The 22,687-nt window shown below is 40.9% G+C and overlaps 2 protein-coding genes across 7 annotated transcripts in view; one reads left to right on the forward strand and one right to left on the reverse strand.

Moving 5' to 3' along the window:
- Window positions 1-22,687, forward strand: part of LOC131509163 (retinitis pigmentosa 9 protein) — a 220,842-nt gene that overhangs the window by 25,163 nt on the left and 172,992 nt on the right. The window lies entirely within an intron of this gene.
- LOC131509158 (uncharacterized) lies at window positions 11,531-22,346 on the reverse strand. The gene is made up of 5 exons (XM_058724635.1): window positions 21,964-22,346; window positions 21,691-21,840; window positions 14,531-16,447; window positions 12,579-12,676; window positions 11,531-11,710 (listed from the first exon to the last, which is right to left on the reverse strand). Exons 2-5 carry the CDS (start codon window positions 21,830-21,832, stop codon window positions 11,696-11,698), a joined length of 2,172 nt encoding a protein of 723 aa, XP_058580618.1. The 5' UTR covers window positions 21,833-21,840; window positions 21,964-22,346; the 3' UTR covers window positions 11,531-11,695.

Consider the following 22,687-nt stretch of genomic DNA (forward strand, 5'->3'; position numbering starts at 1 on the left):
TCAATACCATTACGACTCTATACACGGGAGATCAGAGTAGGAAATTCCAGAGCACAATACCTGACAGTGCTCTGCTGGTGAAGAAAGGTGAATCCCCAGGAGCAAGCAGCTAGGTCTGAGAGGTTCGTGGGCCACACAGGGAGAAGCAGTTCCCCTGCTTGGAGGACATTTGGTAGAGGCCATACATCCTCCCCACAGGCAAAGGTCCCAGCAGACCCCAGAGAGCAGCCATGTTTGCTGGTACTGAGACAGACACCAGAGTGCAGTGAAATCTGATGCCAGCTGTGTGTTGTGGTTTGCCAAAATCTCAGAACCTCTGCCGCCGTGCAATTGCATGAACTTTTTCTGGGGCAAGCCAGCACCTGTCCATAGTCTCTGAACCTCTGCCGTAGCGTGATGATACAACATTTCCTGGGGCAAGCTGGTACCCAGCCATTGCTCAGCAAGACCCTCTCCCAGAGGGTCAGAATGGGGCCAAGCCGCAAGGTTCTCAGAAGTGAGGGCTTTGGAAACACGGCACCATCTGAGATAAAATTCAGGAAGGAGGTGCCACCTGGCAGGCTGATGGCTTGGACACAAACAGTGTAGAAGCAGGGAGTGGAAAGAAGCCTGAGACAAAGGAGGGGTGCTTGATTGTGGGTCGGTGAGAGCACAGAGTTCCAGTGCCAGAAACTAGGAAGCTGGGTGACACCATTTTCACATCTCCTGCACATGAACATACATACACATACATGTGCATGCACACCACACTGATCTACCCTAGCTAAGCAGGGCCACCTAGAGGAGAACAGATCCATTACACCAAGCCCTGCCCAACTGCGCCCTCTTAGCACATGCCCTACATGACCACCACAAGTCCCTCTGCCTGCTTAATGTATGGACTATAAAGTGCTTCATATTCATAGTTTAAGTTCCAGGGGAAACTGGATGTAACTTCATTTGGGTTTTATTCTGTTTGCTGGTCTATTTGTTTCTTTTTTTTTTTTTTCTCTCCTTTTTCTCAGATACAGAAAGAAAATTTTATTTTTATTTTCCTCTTTTTTAAAAAAAGTTTTAATTCTTTTTACTATGTTTTTTTTGTAAAATGTTTAATTCTGTTTCACTTTCTTCATCTCATTTTATTTTTATTATGCATTTTTTTTTAATTTTTAAAGTTTTTACTTTTTTTCTCTTCTTTCCCTTTTTTTCTTTCTATTCTATCAAGCTTCTTTCAACAACCAGACCAAAACACACCTAAGATATTGCTTCCTTTATTTTTGTTGTTGTTGTTTTTAATTTTTTAACTTTTCTTTTTTATTTTATTAATTATTTTTCTTCCTACAAAATGACAAAATGAAGAAATTCACCCCAGAAGAAAGAACAGGAAGACACGATAGCCAGGGGCTTAATCAACACATATATAAGTAAGATGTCTTAACTAGAATTTAGAACCACATAATAATACTAGCTGGGATTGAAAAAAGCATAGAATCCCTTTCTGCAGAGATCAAAGAAGTAAAATCTAATCAGGACAAAATTAAAAATGCTATAACTGAGATGCAATCTTGAATGGATGCCACAGTGGCAAGGATGGACGAAGCAGAGCAGCGAATCAGTGATATAGAAGACAAAATTACGGAGAATAATGAAGCAGAAAAAAAGAGGGAAACTAAGGCAAAGACATGATATAAGAAATTAGAGAACTCAATGACTTATTTAAAAGGATAGCATCCAAATCATAGAGGAGTGCCAGAAGATGAAGAGAGAGAGAAAGCGGTAGAAGGTTTATGTGAGCAAATTATAGTGGAAAACTTTCCTAATCTGGGGAACGACACAGACATAAAAAAATCCAAGAAGCAGAGAGTATTCCCATTAGATTCAATAAAAACCATCCAACAACAGGGCATATCATAGTCAAATTCACAAAATACACAGACAAGGAAAGAATTATGAAAGCAGCAAGGGAAAAAAGTCCTTAACCTACAAGGGAAGACTGTTAAGGTTCACAGCAGACCTATCTACAGAAACTTGGCAGGCCAGAAAGGAGTGGCAGGATATATTCAAATTGCTGAATCGGAAAAATATGGAGCCAAGAATTCCTTACCCAGCAAGGCTGTCATTCAAAATAGAAGGAGAAACTAAAAGTTTCCCAGACAAACAAAAATTAAAGGAGTTCATGACTACTAAACCAGCCCCATAAGAAATTTAAAGGGGTACTCCCTAAGGGTAGAAGAGACAAGAGAAAAAATGACCAAAAGCAGCAAAGATCAGAAGGACCAAAGAACACCACCAGAAACTCCCAACTCTACAGGCAACACAATGGCAATAAATTCATATCTTTCAGTACTCATTCTAAATGTCAATGGACTAAATGCTCCAATCAAAAGACGTAGGGTATCAGAATGGATAAGAAAACAGTCTCCATCTATATGTTGCTTACAAGAGACCCATTTTAGACCTACAGACACCTTCAGAGTGAAAGTAAGGGGATAGAGAACCATCTATCATGCTAATGGTCACCAAAAGAAAGCTGGAGTAGCCAGACTTAGACAAACTGGATTTTAAAATACTGTAACAAAAGATGAAGAAGGGCATTATATCATAATTAAGGGGTCTATCCACCAAGATCTAACAATTGTTAACATTTATGTCCCCAACGTGTAGCACCCAAATATATAAATCAATTAATCACTAACATAAAGAAACTCATTGATAATAGTACCATAATAGTAGGGGACTTCAACACCCCACTTACAGTAATGGACAGATCATCTAAGCAGAAAATCAACAAGGAAACAATGGCTTTGAATGACACACTGGACTGGACAGACTTAATATATATTCAGAACATTTCATCCTAAAGCAGCAGAAATACACATTCTTCTCAAGTGCACACAGAACATTCTCCAGAATAGATCACATACTGAGACACAATCAGCCCTCAACAAGTACAAAAAGATCAAGATCATACCATATATATTTTCATAGCACAATGCTATGAAACTTAAAATCAACCACAAGAAAACATTTGGAAAGACCACGAATGCTTGGAGATTACAGAACATCCTACTAGGGGCACCTGCGTGGCTCAATTGGTTGAGCGTCTGACTTCAGCTCAGGTAACGATCTCATGATTCATGAATTCGATCCCTGCGTCGGGCTCTGTGCTGACAGCTTAGAGCCTGGAGTCTGCTTCAGATTCTGTGTCTCCCTCTCTCTCTGCCCCTCCCATGCTCATACTCTCTCTCTCTCAAAAATGAATAAACATTAAAAACAATTTTTTAAAAAGAACACCCTACTAAAGAATGAATGGGTTAACCAGGCAACTAAAGAAGAAATTTAAAAATATATGGAAGCCAGTGAAAGTGATAACACGACAGCCCAAAACCTCTGGGATGCAGCAAAGGCAGTCCTAAGAGGGAAGTATATAGTAATCCAGGCCTTCCTAAAGAACGAAAAAAGGTATCAGATACACAACCTAACCTTACACCTTAAAGAGCTGGAAAAAGAACAGCAAAGCCCAAAACCAGCAGAAGACAGGAAAAAATAAGGTTAGAGCAGAAATCAATGATATTGAAATTAAAAAAAAAACAATAGAACACATCAATGAAACCAGTATCTGGTTATTTGAAAGAATCAACAAAATTGATAAACCCCTAGCCAAATTTATCAAAAAGAAGAAGGAAAGGACCCAAATAAAATCAACAAGGAAAGAGGAGGGATCACAAACAACACTGCAGAAATACAAACCATAATAGAATATTACAAACAATTATATGCCAACAAATTGGGAGATCTGGAAGAAATGGACAAATTCTTAGAAACATATAAACTACCAAAAACTAAAACATAAATAAATAGGAAATGTGAAGAGACATATAACCAGTAAAGAAGTGGAATCAGTAATCAAAAATCTCCCAACAGAGTCTAGGACTGGCTGGCTCTCCAGGGGAATTCTACCAAACATTTAAAGAAGAGTTACACCTATTCTTTTGAAGCTGTTTCAAAAAATAGAAATGGAAAGAAAACTTCCAAACTCATTCTACAAGGCCAGTATTACCTTGATTCCAAAACCAGACAAACCCCACTAAAGAGGATAACTATAGACCAATTTCCCGGATGAACATGGATGCAAAAATTCTCAAGATACTAGCCAACTGGATCCAACAATACATTAAAAGAATTATACACCACAGTCAAGCGGGATTTATACCTAGGATGCAGAGCTGGTTCAATATCTGCAAATCAATCATTGTGATAAATCACTTAATAAAAGAAAGGATAAGAGCCACACGAGCCTCTCAATAGATGCTGAAAAAGCATTTGACAAAAGCATCCTTTCTTGATAAAAAACCTCAAGAAAAGTAGGGATAGGAGGATCATACATCAAGATCATAAAAGCCATATACAAAAGAGCCACCACTAATATCATCCTCAATGGGGAAAAACGGATAGCTTTTTCCCTAAGGTCAGGAACACAACAAGGATGTCCACTCTCACCACTTCTATTCAACATAGTGTTGGAAGTCTTAGCCTCAGCAATCAGACAACACAAAGAAATAAAAGGTATCCAAATCATCAAGGAAGAAGTCAAACTTTCACTCTTCGCAGACGACATGATATTCTATATGGAAAACCCAAAAGATTCCACCAAAACACTGCCATAACTGATCAATGAATTTAGCAAAGTCGCAGGATATAAAATCAATGCACAGAAATCAGTTGCATTCCTATACACCAATAATGAAACAGCAGAAAGAGAAATCAAGGCATCGATCCCATTTACAACTGCACCAAAAAACATAAAATACTTTGGAATAAACCTAACCAAAGAGGTGAAAATCTATACACTGAAAACTATGGAAAACTTATGAAATAAATTGAAGACAACACAAAAAATGGAAAAACATTCCATGCTCATGGATTGGAAAAACATTGTCAAAATGTCGACACTACTCAAAGCAATCTACATATTTAATGCAATCCCTATAAAAATAACACCAGCATTCTTCACAGAGCTAGAACAATCCTAAAATTTGTATGGAACCAGTAAAGATTCCAAATAGCCAAAGCAATCCTGAAAAAGAAAACCAAAGCTGGAAGCATCACAATCTGGGACTTCAAGACGTATTACAAAGCTATAATCATCTTAGGGGTGTCTTGGTGGCTCAGTTGGTTGAGCATCCAACTTTGGCTCAGGTCATGATCTCACAATTTGTGAGTTTGAGCCCCATGTTGGACTCTGTGTTGACAGCTTGGTGCCTGGAGTCTGCTTCAGATTCTGTGTGTGTGTGTGTGTGTGTGTGTGTGTGTGTCTTTGCCCATACCTCACTAGTACTCTGTCTCTCTCTCAAAAATAAATAAAAACATTAAAAAAAAAATTTAAGCTGTAATCATTAAGACAGTATGGTACTGGCACAAAAACAGATCAATAGAACAGAACAGAGAACCCAGAAATGGACCCACAAACATATGGCCAACTAATCTTTGACAAAGCAGCAAAGAATATCCAGTGGAATAAAGACAATCTCTTCAGCAAATGGTGCTGGGAAAACTCGACAGCAACATGCAGGAAAATGAACCTGGACCACTTTCTTACACCATACACAAATATAAACTCAAAATGGATGAAAGACATAAACATAAGACAGGAAGCCATCACAATCCTAGAGAGAAAGCAGGCAAAAACCTCTTTAATCTCGGCTGCAGCATCTTCTTACTCAACACGTCGCTGGAGGCAAGAGAAACAGAGGTAAAAATGAACTATTAGGACCTCATCAAAATAAAAAGTTTCTGCACAGCAAAGGAATCATCAAAACTAAGGGGCAACCGGTGGAATGAGAGAAGATATTTGCAAATGACATTTCAGACAAAGGGTTAGTATCCAAAATCTATAGAGAACTTATCAAACTCAATACCCAATAAAACAAATAGTCCAGTGAAGAAATGGGCAAAAGACATGAATAGACACTTTTCCAAAGAAGACATCCAGATGGCTAACAGACACATGAAAAAATGCGCAACATCACTCATCATCAGGGAAATGAAAATCAAAACCACAATGAGATACCACCTCACACCTGTCAGAATGGCTAACCTTAAAAACTCAGGCAACAACAGATGTTGGTAAGGATGTGGAGAAAGAGGATCTCTTTTGCACTGCTGGTGGGAATGCAAACTGGTGCAGCCACTCTGGAAAACAGTATGGAGTTTCCTCAAAAAACTAAAAATAGAACTACCCTACGACCCAGCAATTGCACTACTAGATATTTATCCAAAGATATAGGAATGCTGTTTCAAAGGAGCACATGTACCCCAATGTTTATACCAGTGCTATCGACAATAGCCAAAGTATGGAAAGAGCCCAAATGTCCATCAACAGATGAATGGATAAAGAAGACATGGCACATATATACAATGGAGTATTACTCACCAATCACAAAGAAGGAAATCTTGCCATTTGCAACAACATGGGTGGAACTAGAAGATACTATGCTAAGCAAAATTAGCCAGTCAGAGAAAGACAAATATCATAGGACTTCATTCATATGTAGAATTTAAGATACAAAACAGATGAACATAAGAGAAGGGAAGAAAAAAATAATATAAAAAAAGGGAGGGGGACAAAACATAAGAAACTCTTGAACAGAGAACAAACACTGTTGCTCAAGGGGGTTTGAGTGGGAAGATAAGCTAAATGGGCAAGGAGCACTGAGGAAGGTACTTGTTGGGATGAGCACTGGGTGTTATATGTAGGTGATGTATCATGGGATTCTACTCTTGAAATCATTGCACCATATGCTAACTAACTTGGATGTAAATTTAAAAAATACATAAATTAAAAATTGAAAAAAAAATATAGGAGGGGCACCTGGGTGGCTCAGTTGGTTAAGCATCCAACTTCTGTCCAAGTCATGATCTCATGGTTCTTGAGTTTGAGCCCCACATTGGGCTCTGCACTGACAGTGTGGAACCTGGAGCCTGCTTTGGATTTTGTGTCTCCCTCTCTCTCTGCCCCTCCCCCACTTGAGCACACTCTCATACTCTCTCAAAAATAATAAATGAACATTAAAAAAGAAAAGAAAACATAGGAAAATGGGGCACCTGGGTGGCTCAGTCAGTTAAGCACCTGACTCTTGATTTTACCTCAGGTCATGATCTCACAGTTCATGAGACTGAGCTCCAGGTTGGGCTCTGTGCTGACAGCATGGAGCCTGCTTGGGGTTCTCTCTCTCCCTCTCTCTAAATAAACAAACAAACAAACATTAAATGAAAACAAGAAAATATAGGAAGAATCTTCTTGACATTAGCCTTCACACTGATTTCTTGGATATGACACCTACTACAAGCAAGTAAGAAAGCTTTTGCATAGCAAAAGAACAATCAACAAAATGAAAACGCAACCTATGGACCGGGAGAAAATATTTACAAGCCACATATCTGATATAGGGCTAATATGCAAAATATATAAAGAACTCCTACAACTCAATAGCAAGAAAACAAGCTGATTTTAAAAAATAGACAAAGAAATTAAATAGACATTTCTCCAAAGAAGAATAACCATCAAGTACACAAAAACATCACTGATCAGGGATATGATACGCAAATCAAAAGCACAGTAAGGTATCACCTCATACTTCTTAGGATAGCTATCATCAAAGAAAAAGGATAAATATTGGTGAGGATATGGAGAAAAGAGAACCCTTGTACACTCTTGGTGGCAATGTAAATGGGTGAGACTGCTGCCAAAAACCATATAGGAACTACTGTTCTTATGTGATGCAGTGATCCCATTTCTAAGTATATATCCAAAGATAGTAGATTCAGGATCTTGAAGAGGTACTACACTCCCATGTTTCTTGCAGCATTACTCACAATAGCCAAGACATATGGACAACAAAAATGTCCATCAACAGATAAATGGGTAAATCCAACGTAGTATCATTCAGCCATAAAAAAAAAAAGAGGAAAATCCTACAATTTATGACAACATCAATGAAACAGGAGGACTTTATGCTCACTGAAATAAGCCAGACACTGAAGACAAATACTACATGATGACAAAATACCACTTACAGGATGAATCTAAAATAGTCAAACCCATAGAAACAAGAGGGTAGAATGGTGGTTCCCAGGGGCTTGAGAGACAAAAGGAAGATATTAAAGAGTAAAGGTTTAGTTATATAAGATGAATAAGTCCTAGAAATTGACTTCATAGCACAGAACGAATACTTAACAATACTATATAATTAAAATTTTACAAAGGAAGATATTATGTTTTTTTTAATGTTTATTTATTTTTGAGACAGAGACAGAGCATAAGCAGGGAAGGGGCAGAGAGAGAGGGAGACACAGAATCCAAAGCAAGCTCCAGGCTCTGAGCTGTCAACACAGAGCCCAACGCGGGGCTCAAACTCACGGACCACGATATCATGACCTGAGCTGAATTCAGATGCTTAACCAAGCCAGCCAGGTGCCCCTAGATCTTACGTTTTTAACATACTGTGTATGTATATGTATATTTAAAGAAAATAAGAAACTTTTGAAGATTTATGGCATAGATTATGGGGAGTATTTTATATTTTCATAGGTGTATACCTATCTCCAAACTCATCAAATTATATACCAATGTAGAGCTTTTTGTATACCAATCATACCTCAATAAAATGGCTTAATAATAAAATCTATGGAAACAGCCTGAGTTGGTAGTCACTGCTTGAGCAGTATCTTGAAAGAATTGCCTATACAGTTGACCCTTGAACAGCATGGGTTTGAATTTTGTGGGTCCACTTATACAGATTTTTTTTCAATAAATACAGTACTGAAAATGTGTTTTCCCTGATTTTCTTAACACTTAAGCTTGTCTTACTGTAATAAAGTATATAATACATACAACATAAAATATGTTAATTATGTTATCTGTTAAGGCTTCCAATCAACAGTAGGCTATTAGTAGTTAAGTTCTGGGGGAGTTAAATTATACTCAATTTTCAACTGCAAAGAGGGTTGGCACCCCAACCTCTGTTGTTCAAAGGTCAATGGTATTTGCTGTTTTTACATACTTTTCTTTTTTCCTTACCCATTGTGGTCTTGGATGTACTTCTTAGATTATTCCACTTGGACTTCCATAACAAAATACCAAGGAATGGGTGGCCTAAACAACAGAGATTTATCTTCTCACAGTTCTGGAAGCTATAAATTCCACATAAAGTGCCAGCAGATTGATTTCTGGTAAGAGGACTCTTTCTGGCTTGTAAACAGCCACCTTCCGAGCCTTCACTTGGCCTTTCCTCTATGCCCTCATGGGGAGAGCACTCTGTTATGTCTTGCTCTTTTATAAGAACAGTTCTACTAGATCAGGTACCCAGTCTTATGGTCTCATTTAACTTTAATCTCTCCCTTAAAGATCCTATTCTCCAAATGTGGTCACACTGGGTGTTAGGACTTCAACATATGAAGCTTGGTATACAATTCAGTACAAAATATCCCTAGCAGTGCTCTTGCTAGGACCATCAGCGTTGCCATGGTTATCAAATCTAACAAATCCTTTCTTTTTTTTTTTTAGCATTTGACACTGTTGACCACTTTTTCATGAAAGATCCTTAGCAACAGATTTCATGACATTTTCCAGATGCTCTATCTCATTGGCTGCTCCTGCTTCCTCTCCCATGTAACTCTTGGCCTCAGTCCTTTAAATATCACTATTTCTCATAGTTGTGACTTAGACCTTCTCTTCACTCTTCTGTGTTCTCATTGACTTTTATGACCTTAAAGTATCAATACTCTGATGATGACGGCTCTGAATACTCTCTGGAGCCCTAGACTTTTTCACTTAGAATCCTGTGGGCATTCCACCATTCTATCCTGTTCTCAAGCAGGATACCCATCAGCACTTTTTTCATTCTAAAAATGGTGCCACGAACCACCTCAGTTCTGAGTCAGAAGCCTAGCCTGATCCCTCTCAGAAGCCCTCAGCTGCTCCTCCTGCGTGCTTCTCAATACCCAAAGCACGTATCACACTCTAAGGTGACTATTTCCTTGCCTGACTGCCCACTATCTGGAAACTTCCTGATGGCACAGACCACGTTCCCTGTTGTATCCTCAGCCTCCACCACTGAACGACAAATTGGTGTTCAATTTTATTGAATTGGTAGATTCTCCAGCTGGAACATGATTTGGAAGTACCAGTTGCGCCACTTGTATCCATCCACTCAACCACCCCAGTACCAACCCCACCCATGGTGTTAGAAGATGGAGGAGGGACAGTAAATTAGCCCCCAAAACTGAGAAAGTACTTTGAAACCAAAACACAAAGCAAGCAACACCATACTGTTTACAGAGTTTTACTTAGGGTGACTAATTGACAGGGGATCAAGTAAGGAAGGATCCAGGGAGCTACACAACTACTCTCCACAAAGTCCAGACCTCAGTCCACAGATTTTATAGTGTGAGGGGATGTACAGAGGGCACTGTAGTGAGGTCAAAGGCTCTAACATGTAGCAGACCTCATGACACAATCTGTGTGCTGGGGGGAGGGGTATAGAAAACTGTTATCTGTACTAGTTACCTAAAAAAATTAACTTCTTAATGAGGATATGCCCCAGAGGATATAGCAATTATCAGTGGCACAAAACATGTATGCCATGGTTCTAAGGTGCAACAAGTATGCCTGTTATTATACTTCATGTATAATACCATGAGATAACAGCACATTGGGTATACAAGCAGATAACCTTATCCAGCCGTGAGTGGGTACACAGGCCAGAGCTGGAGTTAAAGCAGTCCTGAGCTGGAAATTATGCAAACACATATCTTTACATAAAACTGCCCTTGGAAAACTACCTTTTGCTTGCCTCCACTATGATATCTACAGAAGTATTAGGTTAGTATAAGGAATTACAAATACAGGAAGTACATGTTCATAGAGCTTACCTTAGAGACAACATTGGATGGTACCATCCATGTATCCTCATATATGCCTATCTGGAGGCATTCTTGGCCACACATCAGTAAAATCCCACATCTGCAACACCATAGATGCTACCATGCCTTATTCTTTCAAAAGTTGGGAATACTCAGCCACATATATATCTTTTTGATACCTACTCATATTTAACTTGCACCATTTATTGACAGAATATTGATTATAAGTTGACCAGATAGGTCCTATATTTTAAAAGCATTAAAAAAAATCATTTCCCTAAAGTTTCCTTTGTTTCAAGGAATACACTGGACATAACTACAGAACACACTAATCAAACCACACCTGGATATACACATCAGTGGACCTACTATATGCCCATTCTCCATTTATACAAAATGAATAAGGTATGGTCTCTATCCTCCAGTAGTTCCTATTTATGGGGAATCTTTTATCTATTTATTCTGTCCTCAGCTCTACCATACTTTTCCCCATATTTAAAAGTCCCTAGAGAGTATAAGACAGTAATATACATGGCAGGGATATTCCTGAATAACTCAACTCTATTGTTGGTGTTACTGATAATATGGCCATTTTTGGAGGAGAAGAAAATGTTGAGAATCACACACATAAGCAATTCAATTTATTTGCTATTTTATACCTTTTAATTCTGAAGGCTTTACAATATCACATTTTCTTGCTTCTAGTTATAATAGCTTTATTAGTTCAAATCAAGGGATAATCAGGTTCTAAACTGTCGTGGTGATGTAATTAGCTCTTCTATGTAGCTGGAACTCAGAAATTTCTTTCCTATGAAATAAAAATGACATAATACATTATCTTAAATCGGTTGTATAACAGACTCAAGATATAGTGAGAGTCATTGCTAAGGTCTTAAGAGTCCATTTTAAGGATAAAGTCATGACATTTTTGCTTTTATCAGTCTTTACTTGATGACCACTGCAAGGCAGGAACAGCCAAGTCGAAGGGCCAATAACCTCTTGCTCCCCGACACCCCAGGGGTTGGGGGTTGAAGGTGTGGCAGGGATACTCAATGCAAGACTCAGTGTAAAGAGAAGCCTGTCATGCTCCTAGCCCCTTAAGGGAGAACCTGAACTTCCAGTACCTAACTCTACCAGCTCTAAACTGGGATACTTTGAGTGAAACTACCAAGATACCTTACAAAATCCCATATAATCCAAATAGACTACCATTAACAGTACTGGGAATTAAATGTGGAAAACTGACATAATAATGACATTCCACAGGGGCACCTGGGTCAGTTAAGTGTCTGGCTCTTGATTTCAGCTCAGATCATGATCAATTGTTCCTGAGATCAAGCCCCACATCGGGCTCTGTGATGATGGTGCAAAGCCTATGTAGGATTCTCTCTGTCCCTCTCTCTCTGCCCCTCCTCTGCTCATGCTCTCTCTCAAATAAAAATTAATCATTCAAAAAAAAAAAAAAAAAGACATTCCACAGATTTGAAAGGCTTTGGCTCCAAACTACGTGTAAGTAAGGATCTATAGATACAGATCTATTACCCAGTTAGAATGCTGCCATTTTTCACTGCCCACAAGCTGTGTTACTTTTAGAGGTTAGAATACACACTGAGTATGACACCCCAAACAAAGCCCTATCAATGAGACATCAAAACAGACACAATATAGATACCAACCTCTGTGCCTGCTGGCTGTTTCCTCAACTTTACAGCATCTGCATCAAATCTGTTTGAAACTTTGTAAGGTACTTTGGTTTTCCTTCTCTCACAGTTACCTGAGGGAAAAAATGATTCATACCATAACCCAAATTGCTTAAAAGCCAATGGAAAAAACAAATCAAAAGCACATCTTTCAAGAAAAATCTATTGTTCAAGATACTATCCTAGATCATTCTACATCCTTTGCCAGAAAAAATAAATCATTTGGCAAAAACAATAGTAAACATAATTTAGAGAATTCAGTTTGAAAATTACCATCTTGAATGCATATCCAAAAGTAAATTAAAGCTATCTTCTTCAGGGACACCTGGCTGGCTCAGTTGGTAAGCATTCGACTTCAGCTCAGGTTACATCTTGCAGTTCATGATTTCGAGCCCCATGTTGGGCTGTGTGCTGACAGCTCAGTGCCTGGAGCCTGCTTCAGATTCTGTGTCTCCCTCTCTCTCTACCCCTCCCCTACTCATATTCTCTTTCTCTCTCAAAAATAAACATTAAAAAAAAAGTTGTCTTCTTCACAGGGCTGTGATAAGATGGAAAAAATGAATTCCTACACACTGAGGAGAGGCAAATGAGACCTTAAGAAGACTAAGGGCAAGATGGCTAGTGTTCTGGTTTAGGAGCTAAGACTGGAACTTAATTAAATTTTCTGGGGGCCCTTATGCATCCCATTCTCCCTTACCTGCTTCATTTCATTTTTGCACCCCACATATAATCATCCCCCAGGCTCTACTTTGGTCCTCGCACTCATATGAGCCCCCTCCCTAAACATACAGTGGACCAAATCCCACCTTCAACCAGGTGGGCATGACCTGCTGGTCCAGTCCTCCCACCAACAACCACACAGTAAAGCAAAATAACTTCCCTTCCCAAGTTTACTTTTCCACAGATGTTACCACTTTGACTAGTACTCAAGTTGGAACCCCAGATCTTAGATATATATCTTTTACTACCATGGGTGTTAAGACCCTCCTCACTTTATATCCAATGTTTACTTAAACTGACTTTATACAGGGGTTTCAGCCATATAGGCAGAGTTCAAATTCCTCCTACACTGTACTGCCAGCTGACGATTCCTAGAGCATACTTCTTCCTGTCCTTTATTCAATTTGCTTTGGCTGGGGCGCCTGGGTGGCTGGTCGGTTGAGTGTCCGACTTCGGCTCAGGTCATGATCTCACGGTCTGTGGGTTCGAGCCCCGCGTCGGGCTCTGTGCTGACAGCTCAGAGCCTGGAGCCTGTTTCAGATTCTGTGTCTCCCTCTCTCTGTGACCCTCCCCCATTCATGCTCTGTCTCTCTCTGTCTCAAAAATAAATAAACGTTAAAAAAAATTTAAAAAAAAATTTGCTTTGGCACCTCCTCATTGCCTAGAGGAAAAACATCTAGAAAGGGAAATATCTACTACTTTAGCCCATTCTGCTTAGACCTACCTTCTAAACTCATCACAGGTCTCCCCTCTGGCTGGCTGGTCTCACGTTCAATCCCTGGAACACACTTGACCTGCCCTGGCTGCCCATTTGATAAGCTCATGCTGCTGTCTCCATTCCCACTTCAAACCACAGTCCCCAAATTTGTATCACAATTCACTGCCTCCACATGGCCTGCCCATTCTCAGCAACCACCTACCTCAATGTCCATCTCTCCTTTGCTCTCTCAACCCCACTGTCCTTTAAGACCAACCAGCTCTCCATCATCTGCTACAGCTCTTTATTTCAAATTACATTACAATTTCCTGGAATGCAGGACCTCAGACTTGGGATCTCTGCCAATCCTGCACACATGGGCATCTACAATTGTTTAAGAACATACTTTCAAAATGGAGAAATACTATTGATGTACGGCTGCCTTTGCCTCCAGGATGCAGTATGGAACCACCACAGACAACCAAATAGGATCAGCCCATTAGTCACTTACATTCCCATGACTTGTGAGAGGCTGTCTTAGACTCCAGTCCCTTCTGCATGGCCATCATACATTCCCTTTGGATCCTGCCATCCTGTCCTGTCACCTCATACACCATAGGGATGCTCTCATATTCAACATGCTTTAACCTGTCCTTATTTCTGGTGGGCCAGACGATAAGTTGAGGAGAGAGAGACCACTCAGGTGGCATCCTGATTATCCTGCTGGCCTTGCAAAAAATCCTTCCTTTCAAGGAATTCACAGGGTCTGGTGGACTAACCTCTTCAAAGAGGCATTCCACCACATACATTTCATCTTCAACTTCCTCTTCCAATTCACAGTCTTCTAAATCCTCGGGAAGTACAGTGTTCAAGGTAGCATTTTTCTTCAATAAATATACTCTGTTACCACTTGAGGAGTTGTTCAGGGTTTTCGGCTTCCTGTCTTTCACAGTCTTTTTAATCTTGGCACACTTTTTGAAGTTCTCATGATACTCTTCCTCAACCTCATCATTCATGGTTACTTCTTCTTCATCTGTGTTCAATTTCCTATTCCTGATTGACTTTCTCTGTGATCCTTTAGTTCTGCAGTCTGGTGATGACTCTTCATCTTTGTAAGGCATTTGCTCAGGGGATTTCTCCAACTCTGCATCCTGCAACCAGATCATATCACACTGAATCCCTTCATCCATCCCTTTGCTGTACATCTGGGCCAACCTAGCAGGGCTAGGGACATACTTTGGGTAGCTGTCCCTCTCCACCACTTCATCCGATTTCCCACACCTGACTGACTTTTCTTGTGTTGCCTTTCTGCTTTCTGGTGAAGACTTGGGAGATTTATTGTGCTCTTCATCTTGCCATTGGCTCGTATCACACTGAATGCCTCCATCAGCCTGGTTGAACTGGGCCAGCAAGATAGGGGGAGGAACATAATTCTCAGGGGAGCTGTTGCTCTGTATCATGTCAACTTCATCCACATTCACAGGGAAGCCATGGCCCCCACTACCATTGTCAGGCATGCTTTCCCCAATGCTAAGGGGACTCTGGGATTTGGACTGTAGGCTCAGGTCCTCAATGGCTTTATTGCTGGAACAGAGTGACCTTTCCTGCTGGAGCTTGTAGCCATCTCCAGAAGATGGGCACAGATTTGAGTTCAGGGTATCCTGGATTCTATCTCTGTCTTTTGCTTCATCTGGAGATTGGGGAGCGGTTGCATAGTTTTTTTCTTTACCCAAGTTCATATTCATGGTGGAGCCCAACTTTACCACATCATCATGTCTTACATCATGACACTGCTCCAACCAGACAGTGCTTTCTTCATCTTTACATGTAATGCCCTCTGTACCCTCATGAGGGAAAGTTCTACTTTCCCAAGAACTCTGTGAAATCCTATTGTCCTGCACCATCTTCTCTGGCATGGCTTTACCATAAGCTAGGTCATACAAACGCATAGTTTCCTTCAAAGTCTTCCAGAACTGTGTTACAGGGGATCCTTTGCTCTGTTCTAGCCTCATTTTCTCTTTCTCACATGCATAGCTTCCATGAGGTGATGTCCTATGCAGGCGGTTATTAGAAGGGCTCTTACCATGTAGCTCCCTCTTCTGGGCAACAGAAGACAAAACGCCATCTGTTTCTTCAGGAATGTCGTCCATTTCTATGTCAATATTAGAAGTAGGGATACTGGTCACCATATCACCTTCTGAGTGGGTGTCTTGTTTCTGAGTCATGTTCTCAGCCTGCTGAGGTTCAGTCTGAGTCTCTCTCGTTTTCATTTTCTTTCCATAGCCACTATAGTGCTGGAACTGTGCCGTGTTATAAAACATAGGTCGTCGGTTAAGTGTAATGGGCAATGGTGACTGAGGAACAAGGAAGCCAGGATACTCACTGAGTACCACTGAATATGGAAAATACAGACTTCCATTTCTGAAACCTGGAAAGAGAATACAGTAGTCAGTGACTCTGTCTCCTGCAGCCTGTCCCAACATTCAGCCAGTACGTAGCCATGTGGCCACACCAATGATTAAAATATGGCTTCTTCCATGTCTTTTGGCAGCTAATGGCCCCACTTTCTCCCTGGATATCCTCAGGATTTTACAAGTGAAAGGGCAATGACCAGAACAGTGGGGCCTCCAGCACCCTCCTTCACTCCAATGGTGAGCATCTGATCTGACTGGTTGGTTGCCAGGCCATCAGATAGTGTATCATAAATCACCCCTACTTAGAGCAGCTCTTTTTCAAAGAGACCAAGCACCCACTAAGCATAATTCAGCATACTCACTGCTGAAGAAAGAATATAATTCACTTCAGGTCTTACAGGGTAAAGAATAAAAGTCCTTTGTATGTATGAGCATTTCTAAACCTATTTATTCAGCACTATTCCCTCACAGACACATCTTTCCCCATTTTCCATTCTACAGAAGTAAGCAGTGCAATGGTGCCAATAATGCCAGACACATTTCTCTTGTATAAATTCATTTTGGGAAAGGTATATACAATTGACAAATGAAGTTAAGATATAACCTCTAAAAAAAACTTCTAAATATATAAAAGCAATAGTTCTATTCAGATCAGCATTCACAAGGCAATTTATTCAATATGGTGCGATTGATCTTATGAACTCAATTTCACTGTTGTACTGCATCAAAATGCCTCTTGGACCTGGCCTAATGTATTTATACATTTTTATAATGTATGCTTATACATACAACCTTCATATAAGGGTTCTTCTCTTATTGAAAAGAAGCAGACAAGTCTCAGCTTGGAGTTCAAGATTGTCTACAGAGGTTTGAAGTCAACAGGATGAAGTTCATATACCTAAAGAGACAGATAACTTGCCACCATACATATTGTACTGTAACATATGGTGGAACAAAATACCTTAATAGGACGTCCCTGCCACCAGAATCCACCACAGGAGTCACCCTTTGCAAAAACATAGATGTTAGAATTGGGTTTTTGTCTCCCAGTAATCAGTAAAATCTAAGTGACCTCCCACATTTTTACCTCAGTAACTACTAGTAACTTCCTTGACCCATATCTTTGATATATTATCATAGATTTGTGATCCACACTACTACCAGAATTATTTTTTTATAATTAAGTTTGTTTATTTATTGAGAGAGAAAGAGAACAGAGAGAGGGGCGGAGAGAGAGGAGAGAGAGAGAATCCCAAGCAGGCTCTGCACTGTCAGCATGAGCCCAATGTGGGGCTCAATCTCACGATCATGACCTGAGCTGAAATCAAGAGTCAGATGCTTAACCAACTGAGCCACCCAGGCGCCCATACCAGAATTATCTTTATGACTCAACTGTGATCCCTCCTCATTCCAGAGACAGTATTTGAAGGGCTTATCACTGCCAGTCAGGAGATGAGGAACAATGACCCCATCCCTTAGGATGCCATAAAGGCCCTCATTATCTGGTTTGTCACTGTATCATCTCAGTCTCCCACTAAGTCTATAGGCTCTAGCCATATGTGGGTTCCCCCTCAGGTCAACTACTCTTCCCTTTTCTGGGACATTCTCCTTCCACGTGCCTTTCCAACTGCCACCAAAATCTTGGAAGGAAGGAAAGAAAGATAGCGAGGAAAAGGAGGGGAGGGGAAGGGAAGGAAGGGAAAGAAGAAAAAGAAAGCCCACCATTCTGTAATAGACGGATCTTGAGGGCATTTCTTAAGAGAAATTAGTTGGACAGAGAAAAACAAATGCTGTATATCTCACTTAATATGTCAATTTAGTCCTCTATTTCAATTGTACAGCACTGTACCACGTATCTAATTAACATTAAAAGGTGGTAGACACCACAACTTATATGGTTAGTCTTCAAAAAAGCAGGAAAGAATATCCAATGGAAAAAAAAATAGTCTTTTCAACAAATGGTGTTGGGAAAACTGGACAGCAACATGCAGAACAGTGAAACTGTACTACTTTCTTAAACCATACACAAAAATAGGTTCAAAATGGATGGAAGACCTAAATGTGAGACAAGAAACCATTAAAAGCCTAGAGGAGAAGAAAGGCAGCAAAATCTTTGACCTCAGCCATAACTACTTCTTACTAGACACATCACCAGAGGCAAAGGAAACTAAAAACGAACTACTGGGATTTCATCAAGATAAAAAGCTTCTGCATAGTGAAAGAAATAATCAACAAAACCAAAAGGCAACCTATGGAATGGGAGAAGATATTTGCAAATGACATATCTGACAAAGGGTTATTAGTATCCCAAATCCATAAAGAACTTATCAAACTCAAAACCCAAAATACAATCCAGTGAAGAAACAGGCAGAACACATGAACAGACACTTTTCCAAAGAAGACATCCAGGTAGTGAACAGACACATGAAAAGATACTCAACATCCCTCATCATCAGGGAAATACAAATCAAAACCACAATGAGATACCACCTCACACCTGTCAGAGTGGCTAAAATTTACAACACATGAAAAACAGGCGCTGGTGAGGATGTGGAGAAATGGAAACCCTCTTGCACTGTTGGTGGGAATGCAAACTGGTGCAGCTGCTCTGTAGAGCAGTACGGAGGTTCCTCAAGAAACTAAAAATAGACCTACCCTACGATATAGCAATTGCACTACTAGGTATTTACCCAAAGGATACAAAAATACAGATTCAAAGGTGTACATGTACCCCAATGTTTACAGCAGCATTATCAACAATAGTCAAACTATGCATCGAGCCCAAATGTTCATCGACTGATGAATGGATAAAGAAGATGTGATATATACATACAATGAAATAGTACTGAGCCATCAAAAAGAATGAAAGGTTGCCATTTGCAACAACATAAATGGAGCTAGAATGTATTATACTAACCAAAATAAGTCAATCAGAAAGAGACAGATACCATATGATTTCACTCATATGTGGAATTTAAGAAACAAAACAGATGAACATATGGGAAGGGATGAAAAAAAGAGGAGAGAGGGAAAAAAAAAAACACAAAAGACTCTTAATGGTAGAACACAAACTGAGGTTTGATGGAGGGAGGTGGGTTGGGGATGGGCTAGATGAGTGATGGGTATTAATGAGCACCTGTTAGGGGCACCTGGGTGGCTCAGTCGGTTGTGCGTCCGACTTCGGCTCAGGTCATGATCTCACAGTTCATGGGTTCAAGCCCTGCATCAGGCTCTGTGCTGACCGCTTGCTCAGAGCCTGGAGCCTGCTTCAGATTCTGTGTCTCCTTCTCTCTCTGCCCCTCCCCCACTCACACTTTGTCTCACTGTTTCTCAAAAATAAATAAAAGTAAAAAAAAATTTTTTTTAATGAGCACTTGTTGGGATAAGCAATGGATAAGCACTTACATAAGCATCATGTAAGTGATGAAATCACTTGGTTCTACTCCTGAAACCAATACTGCACTGTATCTTAACTAAAATTTAAATTAAAAAAAGGTGGAAGACACCTGATTCTGGATGTGTAAGAAGTTTGGAAATCACTTACTCTGAACAAAATAAAAAAGCTGAACTGAAAAACCAAGAACTCTTCTCAGATCCTTCACAGCAGTAGGTTATAGGACAAAGTACTATCCCCAATGCTGGAGAGAGATGTGAATGGAAATAACCACAATTTACAGGAACACAAATCCAATAGCTAAAAACTCTACAGAAACTAGTGATAGGGTAGGGAAACCTGAACTGTTATTGTCAATTTCAGGCTCAGTGTCAATACATCTGAGAGTTAAAAACTTCAAGGGGACCCTTTGCTTTTTTGAGTTTCATCTACAGTAGCTCAACCAGTTTCTCATGGTAAATCTAGGAGAAAAATTCTCTGTGCTTCCCCCAGGGAGAGTGGGAAAGAAGAGGCATTGTGACATATGCCAGGAAAACTCTACTCTTAGCAAGCCAGATCTCAGAACAAGCTAGTTAACCAGGGCCTAAATGACCAGGGGGTTAGGCAAATACTTATCTCAAACCCACCCTAGCCACCCTTCCTTACCCAATGGGAGGAGGAAGGTGAAGTATATGTGTAATTCATTGTCCAAAGGCACAAACCTAAAATCACAGTCCTTCTATAACTGTAAAACTATTATCTCTGTCCCATCTCCACAACTTAACACATCACTAAAGGCCTAAATTATTCAAGAGCACTACAACAGAATACCTACCAGTCAAGAAAACATTACAAGACATACTAAAAGGCATAAACTGTGGTCTACAAAAAAATTCACATTAAATAAGAAGACAGGGATGAAAAGTAAACGCATGGAGAAAGATGTACTATGCTAATACTAATTGAAAGAAATGGACAAGCTTTATTTCTTTCAGACAGAGCAGACTTCAGAACAAGGAAAGTGATCAGGAATAAAGAGTGGCATTATATGAAAGATCAATTTTTCACTGAAATTACTTCAGAAATAAGCAGAGTTATGGAGACAGTAAAATGACTAGTGGTTGCCAAGGGTTAGGGAGGATGGAGTCATTAACAGGCAGAGCAAAAAAGATTCTATTACCAGCTGGAAGCAATGACAAACTCAAAAGCACTCCTTGTCACACCAAATTTTCTACCTGGAAAACAAGTTGCATAAAGTACAGAACATGTTTTACATATAGTATAGTAAACTATGCTGCCTAAAGATCCCTCCCACCCTATAATGTATAGTAAACTGCTGCCTAAAGATCCCTTCCACCCTATAATGCATGAAATCCCAGATGTCTACCTTCCAAACTGCTAAGCCTCCTCATTCTTCTCCCAGAGTACTTTTTTGACCTCACATAAAAGCTTTTAGAATTTTTAGGCCTTGTTGAAAAAATTATAGGGACTAGGAGCTCTAAGGTACTTCTTCTACCAGACTGGTCTCATAACATAAAATTTTGGTTTGACTCCTGTGTAACTCTGGGCAAGTCCCAGACTCTGAGCCGCAGTTCCCCCATTTGTGAAACAAAGACAGCAATAATACCTAGTCCATCAGGTTGTTGAGGTCAAATGAGAGAACCTACGTCCAATATTTAGCAGAATAACCGGCATATAGCTAGAAGTCAAATGTTACCTATTAAAATGGGGAACTTCAAACACTGCCCCTATGTGCTGCCATAATCTCTTCTGTGTCAGGACAGAGTGAGGAAAGGGAGATCATGGATTCAAGTATTAGAAAACCTCAGGCGTTGCTTTAGGGGGTAGGATCTCTAACCGCACTGAACTTCTTGGACTGCTTACCTGCCCCAGGAACAGAGAATGGATTACAGGTGGGACTCTGGCACCACGGACTCAGGTAAGGCTGCTGGCCCATGGCGTGCACATAAAAAAAGGGTCTGGCGTTACTGCCCTCGAAATGTGCGTTTTCTGAAGAGGCGTTCATGTCCTAGGCTGAAAGACAGGTGTTCATATTTAGGAAGGGCCAGTCGCACTCAAGTGCCATACACTACAGTTAACGGAGAAGTTCTCCTGTTTCCCTTTCAGAATTCCAAGTCTGGGTGGAAGGGTCCTCACCTCTTCTGGCTGGCCTGGGATCGCGGACACAGGGCTGCGCGGCGTTGGGGACCCGGGCAGCGTTGCCCACAAGCCCGGGCCGCATCTCGCACAAACAAGTCTCGGCTTCCCCAAGCAGCAGCAGCAGCACGGAGTGAAGACTGAGGCCAGGAGAGAACTTGCCGCAGCGCCTCGAACGTGACGGGCTGTGCCCAGGAGCTCCACTCCAGGGCCATCACTTAGGCCTGGCCTGCAGCGCCCTCGTCCTCAGCCTCTCGGGCGTGCCCACCGCGCCCCTTCCCCGGTCCAGAGGAGCCCATCCCGGGGGACCCAGCCTCTCTTTACCCACGACTCACACCCCACTCCCTGTCCTGCAAGTCAGTCGCCTCCACTCCCTCGGCACCCAACCCCACCACTCACCGTGTTCGGTACGCCCACCTGCTCTAAGCCAACCTCCACAACCCGGAACGCCTCTGACACCTGGGCCTTGGCTCCCACTTTTATAGGCTCCGCGCGCTGCGCGGGCCTCCCACAGATGGCTCACGCATGCGCCCTGGGCGAGGATCGGAGCCTGACTGCTCCTCCCAAGGACACCTGGAGAAGCCTTGGAGCAGTTTTCGGGACCATGCTCGCTCCGGCGCCTGGACGCCCTGGTGTTGGCGCTTCCAGAGGACGGGTCGGTTCCCTGTCCCACTCGCTCTCCCGGACTGTCCCTTCCATTTGAGTGTGTTCGGTGAAGACAGTT

Source organism: Neofelis nebulosa, chromosome 4, assembly GCF_028018385.1.
Source record: "Neofelis nebulosa isolate mNeoNeb1 chromosome 4, mNeoNeb1.pri, whole genome shotgun sequence".
In the NCBI taxonomy this organism is placed as follows: Eukaryota; Metazoa; Chordata; class Mammalia; order Carnivora; family Felidae; genus Neofelis; species Neofelis nebulosa.